General features: G+C 34.6%; 2 protein-coding genes across 9 annotated transcripts in view; both read left to right on the forward strand.

The window, feature by feature from the left end:
• Positions 1-4,676: 4,676 nt before the first annotated feature.
• Positions 4,677-13,732, forward strand: part of LOC6052639 (protein phosphatase 1 regulatory inhibitor subunit 16B) — a 224,324-nt gene continuing 215,268 nt past the window's right edge. For 4 of the 8 annotated variants that reach the window (XM_038252242.1, XM_038252246.1, XM_038252245.1 and 1 more), the window contains exons 1-2: positions 4,678-4,848; positions 5,405-5,834. The gene's annotated coding sequence lies outside the window, so the exon portion shown is untranslated. Of the gene's footprint in view, positions 4,860-4,895; positions 4,919-5,404; positions 5,835-13,732 lie in introns of those variants that run through there. The other 4 variants (XM_038252237.1, XM_038252241.1, XM_038252239.1 and 1 more) reach the window with 3 other exon arrangements.
• On the forward strand, positions 12,110-12,932 carry LOC119766732. The gene is made up of 2 exons (XM_038252247.1): positions 12,110-12,423; positions 12,529-12,932. The coding sequence occupies exons 1-2, from the start codon at positions 12,240-12,242 to the stop codon at positions 12,648-12,650; spliced, it is 306 nt and encodes a 101-aa protein (XP_038108175.1). The 5' UTR covers positions 12,110-12,239; the 3' UTR covers positions 12,651-12,932.

Here is a 13,732-nt window from a genome sequence, read left to right on the forward strand (position 1 = left end):
TGCACTTTATCAAAATTCACTAAAGTACTTTTGATTGCAAATTTAATTTTACATCGAAAATGAAGTTGAAAAATTTTACGACCAAAATTTCGATTTTTGAAAAATCAGTATTGATTAAAAATTCATAACTCGGTCAATGATTTTTGCACAACTTGAAATTTCTGAAAAGTTGGCATTTTATGTCTTCTAAAACATATCAAAAATAAAAAAATTAAAAATAGTGTTTTTTTGTAAATCAAGTTTTAGTGATAAAAGTTAAATAAAAAATCACCAAATTTTTTTACCGTGTATTATTTTTTCCAGTGTAGTCCGTATCCATACCTACAACTTTGCCGAAGACACCAAATCGATCAAAAATTCCTTCAAAAGATACAGATTTTGAATTTTCATACATCATTTTTGTATGGACAGCTGCCAAATTTGTATGGAAAATTATATGGACAAACTAATGATGCAAAATGGCTTCTTTGGGCATACCGAAGGCACCAAAAAAGTTTCAGTCGGATTAAAAAATACAAAAAAAATCGAATGACCGAAATCCAAGAGAACAACGTTATTTATGGATGACTCACAAGAAGATTTCATATTGAAATGCGGGGGGTGATACATGAAAGATCAAAATATAAAATAATAAAGGTGACGACTACACGCTCATACAAAACAAGGTAAAATAAGTTATTTTTTACATAAAACTCTCTAGATTATTTTGCATTCATGACAACTTAAATAATTATTAAATTAAAATCAATTTCAAATCGAATTGAAATAAAATTCAAATCAAATTCAGATCAAATTAAAATTAAATTCAATTAATCAACATCAAAACAATTTCAAATCAAATTCAACTTAATGTAAGTTATGCACTTCGGAAGAAACCGGTCAAGAAAAATTTCAAATTGGCAGCAGTGGTAGCGAAAGCAAGCCAGAGAGGGTGAAGAAAAGCCCCAAGAAAACGTTCCCTCTCTTTTGTTCTGCCGTTCGTAAAGCTGTTTCTTGACCCCCTTTCTTTTAAACAGCATACCAGCCCTAAAGCGGTATACCGAGCGGTATACGCACATCGGAAGGAACCGGTCAAGAAAAATTTCAAATGGGCAGCAGCGGCAGTGAGAGCAAGCCAGAGGGGGTGAAGAAAAGCCCCAAGAAAACGCTCTCTCTCCTTTGTTCTGCTGTTCGTAAAGCTGTTTCTTGACCCCTTTCCTTCCGAACTCCATACTAGCCTTAAATTTAAAAAATATTAAGGTACAGTCATCCCTCATATTCGGAACAGTTTACAGATCTGCCAATGTTTAATAAATCATAGAAAATCGCTAATTGAACATAATGATTTGCTTTTTCCTTCATATGAAAGCTTTTCTTGCGATCTTTTGATTGATGTATAGACCGGCTGTACATTTTTATGTTTTATATCAAGTTTATGAAGAAAAACATTGACCCTTGAAATCCACAAATTCGGAACACTTTTTTCTTACGATGTAAACAAACTTTTTTTCTCTCCAAGAGTACATATTTTTTACAAAAAAAAAATTACTTTACACTCTGAAACCAATAAAGCTCAAGTTAGGTTGTGTTTAAAACATGGTCCTATAACCTTTTTTTTAAATACCCTTTAAATTCAGGTGTTCCACAATTGTGGGAGGTACAATAACATCCCACAATTGGGTACTAAAGCCCTATGTCAATTTTTATGTACAACGGTAAAAAACACGATCAAAAACCATTTCTGATCACTTTTTTTCCTTTTAATGCAAAAAAATAATAATGACAAGACAACATTTTTTCGATGGATCAACTATGCTCCCCTTGAAACGAGCTGTCAAGTAGGAGCTTTTCTGTCAAGAAGGACCGCGAGGTTAATTTTTCAAAATTGATTTAAAAATCCATTTTAAACTCTTTGTGGTCGAACAAAAGGTCATTGTACTCAGAAAAATAAGCTTTATCACTGTAAACAATAATATTAGAAATCTAAGCTTCATTTTAGGACCCAATTATGGAACAGGCAATTTTGAGGCAAAGTTTTGCTGCATTTGATAAAATAGCCTTGAAATATGTTTTTTTGCTCAAAAAGTACTATTTTTACTAGTGAAATAGCAAGAGAATGTCCAAATAAAGGTCCTAAAAATAACAGGGACGACAGAAAAGTTGCATTTTGCATCCTATTGACAAATTACCACAAAAGTGTTCCGAATTTGTGGGTGTTCCGAATATGTGGGATGACTGTAAAATGCGAAGGATTATTTTATTTTATTTTTTCGGCAATGTTTTGATAAATCACTTTTTTTTTTCAAAAAATCATGATTCTGCGGCAATTTTTTCCAAACACACAAAAAAATATTACTGTAATGACAAAAGTAACTTACTCTTGAAATAAAAGATGGTCAAAATTTGCTATATTAAAAGTTTTTTTCTTGTTTTTAAAATGAAAACTTTTACTGCCACAGTTTTTGAAAATCTCATTGCTAACTGATTTAGAAGTTTGAACCTTGGTTTAAACTTTTAATTCGACTGTATAATTTCTTTCATTTTGTCGTTCACTGTAATTTTAAATGTTGTTTATTCTTGAGAGGGCCTCGTGGCGCGGTGGTTAGCGGCTTCGGCTGCCGATCCCTAAGATGCTATGGGGCGCGTAAAAGAGGTTTTGGGTGACTCACCACACATAACTTTCGGATGCCTAGAAATGAGCAGAAACTTGCAACAGAGCCTTGACAGAGCCCACAAAAGACCCGGGGGTCGTTAAAGTGGATAGCTTTGCTTTTTTTTAATTCTTTCCATTAAAAGTTTTTTCTTATATTAAAAATAAAAAAACTTTTACCGATATATCGATTTTGTTCCAGAAATGCATGGTATCAACAACTTTCCAACTTATAAATTAAAAAGTTTGAACTTTCTACGAATAATCACCAACGCGAACATTTAATCCAACGAACAAGCTTTTTTAAATTTACAGTATTTTTTCTTTGTGTGTACTTCTATGTGACTAAAAGTTGCACACTCCTGGTCTAAAATATCCAAAAATATGTATTTTGGAAATTATTTTTGTAATAAAAAAATTATTTAAAAAAATGGTATTTTTTAAGATTAAACTTTTTTAAAAAAAATATTCCCTCCCGAAATATACTCTACGAATATTTGCGAAATGAACCTAAGCTTTTATTAAACATGTCCCAAATTTTTGTAACTTTAATCTCATCCTTGTGGCCCTGTTTGTTATCAAATCAAATCAAATCAAATCTTTTTTTGTGACTGAAACTTTTTGGGTGCCTTCAGAACGTTTGAAGAAAGCATTTTGCGACATTATTTTGTTCTTATAATTTTCCATAAAAGAAATGGCAGCTGCCCATCCAAAAAATGGTAAGTAAAAATTTAAACATCTCTGGAGTTTTTTTTTTGAAAAGGTCCTAAAACAAATTTTATTTTTTTTGCTTTTTGGGTGTTTTTAGAACCGCCTTGAGTCAGGCGTATTCAAAAACACCCAAAAAGCAAAAAAAGAAAATTTGGTTTATAGGACCTTTAAAAAAAACTCTGGATCTGTATCCTTTCAAGGAATGTTTTGATCGATTTGGTGTTTTCGGCAAAGGTGAAGGTATGAATGAGGACTATATATTATTGTTATTACCAAAAAAGAAATTATACAAGAAAAAATGTTATTTGTAGATTTTTAAAATAACTTTGTGGCACTTAAAATGAAACAAAAAACTCTCTTTATTTTTTCATTTTCCGGGGCAAAATATTATGCCATTTAAAATATTAGTCTTGATTCTAAAATTTTCAAAATATTTTTTTTCGAAGGGATCAGAACATTTTCAAATGTTTCATTATTTAAAGTTAAAAATTGGACCATTAGATCCCGAGATATTACCTAAAAATGGCCTTAACATGAAAACGGTGCACTTTATCAAAATTTTACTACCGTCATCAAGGGTGACAATGGGTCTAGGGGGTGAGATTAGGTCATATAAATTTCTGCATTTTTGTATAACCCAATCTCAGCCCCCAGACCCAATGACATCCCAGATGACGCGGTTCTACATTAAAAAATGAAATCAAACGGTTTTTTAAACCTATTTAGATTTTTTAAAACACTATTTTTCAAAAAGCTTGGCTTGTTTTCAATATTTGACAACAACCGAAAATTTGTTTTGCGGCTGTCATGCGGCCATTCTTCTGCGGTCATATCAGCGCGCGTGAACTCTATTTACTGACGCCCGCGACAGTAAAAAAATATAAAAATATTAAAAATTGTGTTTTTGATAGAAATCAATTTTTAGTGAAAAAAAGTAATTTTGAAAATCAGAAAAAATCATTCGTGTTTAATTCTTTTTTTAGGAGTTCATATTCATTCCTATAAATTTATCGAAGACACCAAATCGATCAACAAATTTCAAAAAGTTTCAATAGGGTTCTAAACGAGCTCGCCCTTTACGCTGATTTTTTTTAATGTATAACACTACTACACACATAAGAAAACATTTCATACCTACTTAAGTCACTTCTGCTACCACCTTGCGCAAAACATACCAACACACGCTCAAAAGTTCCGTCATTTTTTGCCTTTCTCTTTCGCCCCCCGATGTAGTTGTTGACATTTTAACCTGCTTGACTGTGTGGGTTACAATCAGGTAAAAATTCTCTTCTTTTGTGCTGGTCGTCTGTGACCAACTCTCCTGACTGCATTAGCCGCGAGCCAGTCTGCGTTAGGTTCAACTCGGTTTCGGTCGCGATTCGATGGTTTCTTTTTTGTTTGACTTTTTTTTGACGTTTATTGTGTTGAATTTGGACGTTGAATTGCTTAAAAGTGATTTTGAGTGTAGATTTTGATTGAATTGTTTAAAAACGGAAATTTATATCGAGGTAATGATCTCGTAAGTGTCACTTAAGGTGCACCTCAAGTGTCTCTTTGCCTTTCTCCATTAGTCAAAAGGTACCACGCAGGCGTAAAACGTTAATCGCGGCGGCCCTCTCACCTTTAAAAGTAGAATGACGTTGAGTTGAGAGTGTATTTCGCACACCTCTCTATTGCTTTACGCTGGTGGTGTGCGATGTAAACAGTGCTGCGCGCACACACCGGCTTGCTGGGATGTCCATTTTCACCTTTAGGAAATAAATCATTTTTTGACTACTTTTTTTTCTGTTAAGGGGACACCATCCGGGAGAGGGAGATATATCTCAATAAATAGGTTGGCAACCGCGCAAGTAGGCCTTGGGCGGCAGTGATTGCATAAAACAGGTTTTGGTTGAGTGTTGTTTGCGCGTGTTGGTGCATGTGTTGGTATGCGCCTATTTTGTTGGTGCTGATTTAGTGCTCTAGTAGGGACTTATGACACACTTTTGGAATTTTTGGCAGCATTCCGTAACAAATTTTGTTCGGAATGGCCGAATTTCGAAACAAATTTTGTTCTTTTTGTAGGTTTCATGGTAAATTTCAGTTTTGAAGAATTTCAAATTGAAGAGTTGACTTTTATCAAAAGAAAACTGCTGAAAAGTGTTCCAAAGTGAAAGGTCGATCCAGTACAAGCGAAAAGCAAGCAAAGAAAACATGCAATAAAGAGAAGAAACAAGTTGAAAGAAGTCAAGAAAAAGGGTTAAAACCAGTGTATGTTTGTTTATCATTGGATTGCGTGCATCGCGCGTTCAAAGAATAAAAGGGGAGAAGAGAACAGGTGCGATTTCTGGCCGGTTTCAGTGTTTGGTTTTCAACGAAGAAAAGCACTTTCAAATCTCCGGCAAATGATTTTTGAAGTGCGAGGTTGGAGCACCATCAGTGCGAGTGTAAAGGAGTAGCGGTTAATTGTCCGAAAGAGAGGCGTGTGTAAGCTGGAGGAATGTTCTGACAAAAGGTGAGTGAGATTTTAAGAATTTAATTATATTTTATAGCATCCACCATTATGGCATGCATTTGGAGTGCCAGCTGTCAACAAATTCGAACACAACTTGTTTCTATTGAGTAACGGAACACGATTTGTTATTTCGTTGGGTTTATGGCATCCGCCATTATGGAAAAGTGACAAGCATGCCATGGTCACAGTTTCCGACTACTAGATCAATATTTTCTGTTGCTGGCGGCTGTGATCAATGGCTCAACCGGCATTGTTTCATAAATCAAACTCAGATGGATGAGTCCAATTACCTTGGCGGCTGGAAGGGTCGTTAAGAAGAAACGCGCTAATGTTTTCGAGAAACCGGACGTCAGACATTCTTCGGCTCTATCCCTTAGCTCGACGAGCATTCATCGTGCAGAAAAACTTGTTTGCATTTTAGAAAATTGCGCGTCGTGACTGGTTTCATTCCACTCGCAGTCGTAGCCGTCATCGTCTTGGCCTACTGGCGCGAGATCGTGCTCAATTTTCAAGACTTGCTTAGATGTGTTGACGGTCTGGTGCACGTATAGTTTCGAGTTCCAGGGCCTACCGCGCGGAGGCTCTCCCGCGGTAGCGGTGCGGTTTGGAACCGCAAGCAAGCAAGCTAGGTAGAAAATCATGGCGTGCTGGGATGTAAATAAATAAAAACCAGAAACGTTAGAAAACTCAGACATTTAATTAAAGAGTTTAGGGTTAGGGAAGCTTGCGGTGGTAACTGTAATGGAAGTAAGAGTAGCTGAAAAATTTTAGAAAGGAAAAGATCTATTTCCAACATTCTTTAAACTGAAAAAGTAACAAAATTTGAAACAAGTAGTTTAGTTGCCAAAGAACTGTGAAAAGTCTAATAGGCAAGTTGCACTTTCTCATAATTTCGTTGCCGGTTTACGGGAATTTTATCGGTGGCACCCACACATAATTTTGCACATTAGTTAGTCACTCACTTGAAAAATCATCCCGAAACATGTAAATAATTAGCAAGCGCCATCAAAAAAACAAACGCGCCAAGTCTTTTGACGTTTGACTTTTGACGACCCATTCCAATCGAAGGCTGAAGAAAACCGAGCGAGAAGCGAAGGCAAACAAAGAACAAAGGGTGGCCACCAACACCACCAGCAGCGCCTGTTGGAGTGAGCCAGTGATGCCAGGAAATTTTCTCTATAAATGCTTCTTTTCGTGAGTGTTCGCCTAAAATTTCATCAATTTTGACAGCAGACTTAAAAGAGCGCTGGAAGAAAAAAAGAACTAAGCTGAAAATAGGAAAATGGGCGTGGTCCAATCCGCTTGACTGATAAGAATGCATTTGGGATTTTTTTTAACGCTTGTAAAAGGAAAAGCATAACTTTTAATAAAAGTGAAAATAAACAGAAATGTTCACAAAAAGTTGCTCTGCTCGTTGGTGTGCTTGGTTTTAGTAAATTTCAAGGAACACTCCAGTATCATTCATACACGACCTCTTATTAGGCTTAAAATGGACATATTTCCCCTATAAGGCTTTCTAGTCAGAAATTAACCAACACATTCAAAGCATGTTTACATGACAGCTGGACGTTTGTTTGCATCAGGATTTCTATCTCTTTCTAGCAAAAGTTTTTTGTCAGGCGACTTCTAGCTGTTTTTTTTGACTGACTGCCCGATATGTCAGCCAACATACTTCGTATGGCTGTGACAGCTACAGCTCGATCATTGTTTGCATCAGGGCACTGTGACGAGGAGTTCGTCATTTTTGAGTTAAATTATATTTTTTTCACTGGGCCTAGAATGCCTTATTACCCTATTGATCATTTAGAAAAATATATTTTCAGAATTTGGGAATCAAGATCAACATTTGAAAAGGATCAAACATCCAATATTACACTCATTTCAAAAAGTAGTTTTAATTCCAAAATTTTGAAAATATTATTTTCGAATACATTTATATCGAAAAATAAAAAACGCATTTTAGAAAATTTAATTTCTTAAAAAAATAAGTAAAAAAATCAGCACTTTTTCCGTGTACCTATTTTTTTTTGAATACAATCTTATCAATAGTTACTATGTTTTGCTGATTGTTTGGAAAATTGCATTTTTTATTTTTTGAATTATTATTTTTCCTGAATTCCTCTTATTAATACCTAAAACTTTTCCGAAGACATTAAATCGATCAGAAAAAAACCGATCTGTATCTTGTTGCATTTTTGAAAATAAAAAGCTTTTAAATTTCAAAAAAAAAATACTAATCATAATATATAATAAAAAACATCAAAATTCTAATGTTAAAGCAACGTGTATGATGAGAAAATCAAGAAAATAAGCTCTTAAATTAAAACATTTCAACTATTCGCAGCATAACACTCAATATTCAGCCAACCGTTACGCTGATGTACAAATAAACAAACAAAAAAAGCTGTTTAATGTAGCAGAACCTAAACGTAGCAAAAAATATTTCTCTCCATTCATACTTGCTTTTTATGCTTGTGAAACCTGATCGTGGGTTCTTCTAGGTAAACATCTTTATGTTTCAGTTTGCTTCTTTTCGTTAACTTCTAGTAGTCATATTAACTTTGCCCATCTTCAACCCTTTAAATCCTTCTTTAGGTTTCTTTTGAACTGTTTTTTTTTATTTCAATAGTTTCTAATGTGTATATTTATTAAATTGTAATCTAAACTTAAAAACTGCATTTAGTGAAAAATCGATTTAAAAAAAACTAAGAAGAAGCATTGGCCTTTACTAGGCTAAGCCACCCAGTTCGTTAGCCGACTTCTCCAACTGATCTCGAGACCGAGCAGGTTGGTTGGTAGGGTGGTGAGTTCCGTCATGCCGCAAGTAGGTCTTGAATTTCAGACCCAACCGGCATGTCAGCAGATTCTTGGCCCAAGTCACGGCCTGCTGAGCAATTTCCAGCACACTCCTTTTTTTTCATCAGGTTTCTAGAGCGACCTACCTAGTCTGGAGATATCGCGTCGAGTTGTGTGTGGGAGAGTCATCGTAGTAGCCTTTGGGGAAGGGAAGAAGAACTTGCTTCCTGTTAAGGGGAAGCTTCAAGTGTCGCTTCCAGGTGTTTTTTATACAAATGTTTAAGAAATTTACGAGTTTTTTGAAAATGGTTACATGAAAGTGAAACAATAATGACAAGTAATGCTTACATGATACAATCAAGCCATAAAACAATTTCCAAGAAAAGTTATTTACCGTCAAAGTTTAAGTAGGTTCCCCTTAACCCACCGCTTACGAGGGAGAAAGAGGCAGAACCAGTTTACCCGTTTTATGGTTCAACTCTCGGCTGGAGATGGGTCAGTCGTGCCCGTGGTTATCGTCGCGTTGAAAACATGCCGTGCATGCATCATTATGTGTTATTTTTTTGTTGTGATCACACACGAAACATAACCTCAACCTGCAAGAGGGAGAATGGAAGAAAGAACGGACCAGACCTTGCCCGCGGAGATATTTAGCATGCTCAGCAGGCCATGAAACCAGAACTGGCTGATGTTCCCTATAGTGGGGAACAGGTTTTTTTTGCCCTTCCCGGTTGTTTTTAGCCTCACTGTGTGCAACTTGTTGGAATTCTTCGGCGCCGTCTAGCGGGTTATGGTTATGCTTTTATGGGAGATAAAACCACGGATTTATTCGAGTTTTTATGGGTGGATTTCGGTTTCGATGACATTCGTTAGACTCTGGCGGGATGCACACTATTAAAATGCAACAAAGCTTAAATTAATTAGTTTTAGATTTATTACTGCAAATAAATGGCACACATAAAATCTTTTAAAATGGCGTGAGAAAAAACGAAAAATTTCAAATTGATTGTTGTACAGCCCAGACTCGATTATCCGAAGGGTTTTACAGGACTTCGGATAATCGCATCAAGAACAGGAAACATTTTTTTCGTTTTTTTCTTGTTTTAAACATCAAATTCGAGTTCTTCGACCCCATTTTAGTCAAATTTGAAAAGTTGATTTTTTCAATATTTCGTCTCCGCAATATTGGCCGCCATCTTGGATTTACAATTTTTAAATAACTTTAGCGTAGTTTCGGGGTCATACCTAAGGTCAACAAAACATTTTTCGTGATTCGAGTATCCGAAGTGATTTTTTTGAGACCTTCGGATGATCGAGTCTGGACTGTATGCTGACAATATACAAAACTAGGGCGTCCAACGGGAAAAATATTTTTGAAATCCCGGGAATTCCCGGAATCCCGGGATTTTTTAAAAAAATAGTCATAAAATCTATATTTTCATTATATTTGTTATGTTTTCAAGCATAAAACCATAGAATCAGCTCAATTATATCAATTGGTGATAATCTACACTTCAATCTAAACATAGACTACAGCTTTTAAATAGCTTAAGGGGTTAAATAAACGTAAATCGGCATAAATGTCAGAGATTGGTATGAGAACACATTTAAAAAAATTTAAATCTATTTTCAAGACATTAAAATATATATTTTCATCTATCAACAAAATAAATTTGAAAACTTTTTGTTGTACCATTGCCGAGATATAAGGCTGGTACAAATATTTTTAAAAGTTTTTGTCACCCCCCTTTCAAAATTGGCCCGAAAAATCAGGGAGCAAAAAATATTTTTACAATAAACTTCAAAATTTCAATGAAAATTCAAGTGCAACCAACTGAAATCAAATAAAAATACATTCTCCTGCGTTTAAAATCATTTTTAGCATGTTTGGGTTTATTAAAAAATCTTAAGATTTTTTGAAAATTTTCGATGCAAAATCTTTTTTTTTTCGATACAATTTTTGTTCTTGTCAAATCTTAAATTTTTTTAAACTAATGATTGCAAAACAACTGAACTAGTGTAAAATGCATTTTTAAACACTTTTTTCATTTAAATGTGAAGATTTTTTTTTGGCAGTTTAAAAAAATGGGTGCCACGATATCTCAACACTGCTTTGACCAAATCGGCTCATAATTTTGGTGAACACTCGTTAAACCGGTTCCGTGTGCCTGACGAAGGTCGATATTCAAAAAAGTTTATTTTTAAATAAGATAAAAATAATTTTATGTTTTTCATATAAAAGCTAGAGAGCTTTTGATTCCTGCATTTTTCAAATATGCAAAATCCAATTTCAGCCAATTTGGTCCATTCTATCTTGAGAAAAAAAAATGTTCACAAAGTTTGTCAGTTTGCTTTGCGCATGGCAAAACTTTGTGCTTAAATCGTATCTTACTCATTTTAATAATGAAATATCTTCATGAATCTTTCAGGAGTGATCATCATTCAAGTGAATTTAATAAATGTTCTGAAATAAGTTTTTTGCATTTTCTACATGTATGTAACCCTTCAAAACAAATTAAAAATATATATTTTTTGTTTTTTATTCTGCTTTGCCCAACTGGGGAAAACCGGGACTAAATTCTGAATAGTTTAATTTTTTGCGATTTTTTAAATTATAATTTTTTTTTGTCTTTTGAAAATATAGAGAGATAAATAAAAAATATTTAAAGCACTATGAATTTTGTGAATCTGTAAGCTCAAATTTCGCAATTTTCACTAATAAGCCAAATTATTGCTAATATATACCGAATGCAAATTTTAATTCTTATCGATTATAATGTGTTCAACTATTAATGTTTTTATACAAAAAAATATATTTCCGGGTCAAAATTTGATTTTTTTTCAATTCCGGGAATTCCCGGGACAAATTATAAAAAAATCCCGGGATTCGGGATTTCCCGGTTTTGGAAAATCCCGGGATTTTTGTCCCGGGAATTCCCGGGATGGACGCACTATACAAAACAATTTTTCTGATAGATTTGAAGTATTCGGCAAAGCTGTAGGAATCGATTAGGGGAATTAAATTAAGTATCACTCTAAAAGTAATTACTTACTTCCTATTTCGCTTTTCCACACTAATAGTTTTATTGAAAAAAAAAAAAACATTTTTCAAAACTTCAATGTTAAAAAATGGTTTTTTGAAAATAATCAGGGAAAAATGTTTTTATGAGTGTTAACAAAATATTGAAAAGACATTGTAGCAACTAAATTTATCAAACCGAGTTTCAACGTCAAAAAATTAAACATTTAAAAGCACAATTATTTTTTTTTATTTTAAAATCAATTCTCGGATCAACCCTAATATTTGAAAGGATCAAAATCACTCATTTCTAATATTCGTACACGCAAAACGGACATTAGGTATAAATTCCTAATTTTTAGTATTTTTTGAACTTATGTTCTAGCTTGTCAAATTATACCTAAAAATTAGTATTTTTTTCTTCCTAAAATTTAGTATTTTTTTAGAACACTGAAGTACTTCTTCAAAATTCCTAAACTTTAGGATTTTTTTAGTTCAAGAATTGTGATTCACGAATTGACATGTCAATGTCAAAATAATTTCGCGGCTGTAAGTTTGTGTTCCATAGTGCTGCTGTTAATTTTCAAATTATGGGAAGTGGCAAGGTAAGTTTTGTGCTGGGAACCGATCGGGAATGCATTTTGAGTTGGCCGACGAAACTTTCCACGTGGCCACCCGGATCCGGTGCAGCCCCGGCTGGGTCGGCAGGTGTTGGCGACACTCTGTCCCTCGAAGTGTGCTGGACCCGAACTGGACGCTCCCCTTGCAGAACAGGTTCGGCTCTTCAAAATCCGACGCGGCACATTTCTCCCAGGATGGGACAGAGGTTCCGCAAGGGCATCGCTGGATTTAGTTATGTAGCTTTTATTTTTGTTTAAGGGAACCACTTTTTGAGTGCCAAAGAGAACGGAACCCGGAGCATCTTAATTAGAGGAAGTGTGGCTCGCGTGTTTGTGGAAGAGGAGGAGGAGGACGGAACCTTCAACTCCCGGCGGGATTAAAAAAGCCGCGTTTTCCCTCTCGTGCCCTAGAGGACGGATGTTTGCGGAAGAGCTGGAAAGGGGAAGTATAAAGGAACCCCAACCGGGGGAATTGTGCGACCCAAAATTGTATCCAGTTTGAGGTTGGCGGTTTGGTTGGGCGTTGCGGGTGTGTGTCTGTGCGTGAGGGTATGTATGCGTGTGTGAAAGTGCGCTTGTGCTCGTGTGTGTATGAGAGAGTGGTAGGGTAGAGGAAGAGAAAGACAGAGAAAATGGGAGAGAGAAGAGGAGAGGGAGAGAAAAAGGAGGTAAAGAGACAGAAATTGGGAAAGGGAGAGAAGGAGAGAGAAAGAATGAGAGGGAGAGAGAAAGTGGGAGGGAAGATGGACAGAAAATGTGGGAGAGAGAAAGGGAGAGATAGGGTGAGGGTAGAGGAAGAAAGAGAGAGGAAGAGAGAGAGAGAGAGAGCAAGAGAAGGGGGGGGGGATAAAATTTGTGTATAAGAGAGAAAGAGAGAAATGGTGTTAGAGAGAGTAAAAGATATAGAGAAGAGAGAGAGAGAGAGAGAGATAGAAGAAGAGAAAAGAGAGGGGGGGGGGAAGAGAGAAGGAGAGAATATGTGGTAGATGGAGAGAGAGAGGGAAGAGAGAGGGTGTGAGCGAGAGAGTAAAACTAGTATAGAGAAGAGAAGAGAAAGCAAGCGAGATATAGAGAGGAAGAGGAAGAGAGAAAGATAGAAGGGGGGGGGGGGAATTTTTAAAAATCTTATATTTCAAACATTCTCAAACCAAAAAATCTAATATTCTGAAATTAAAAATATTTAAAGATTTTAATATTGAAATATATATAATATTAAAATATTAAAATATTAAAACATTAAAATATTAAAATATTGAAAAATTAAAATATTTAAATATTAAAATATTAAAATAATGAAATAATAAAATATTAAAATAATAAAATAATAAAAATTTTAAATATTAACATATTTAAATATTAAAATATACAAATATTAAAATATTAAAATATTAATGTATAAATATATTTAAATATTTAAATATTTAAATATTTAAATATTTAAATATTTAAATATTTAAATATTA

This window comes from Culex quinquefasciatus, chromosome 2 (genome assembly GCF_015732765.1).
Source record: "Culex quinquefasciatus strain JHB chromosome 2, VPISU_Cqui_1.0_pri_paternal, whole genome shotgun sequence".
Lineage (NCBI taxonomy): Eukaryota > Metazoa > Arthropoda > Insecta > Diptera > Culicidae > Culex > Culex quinquefasciatus.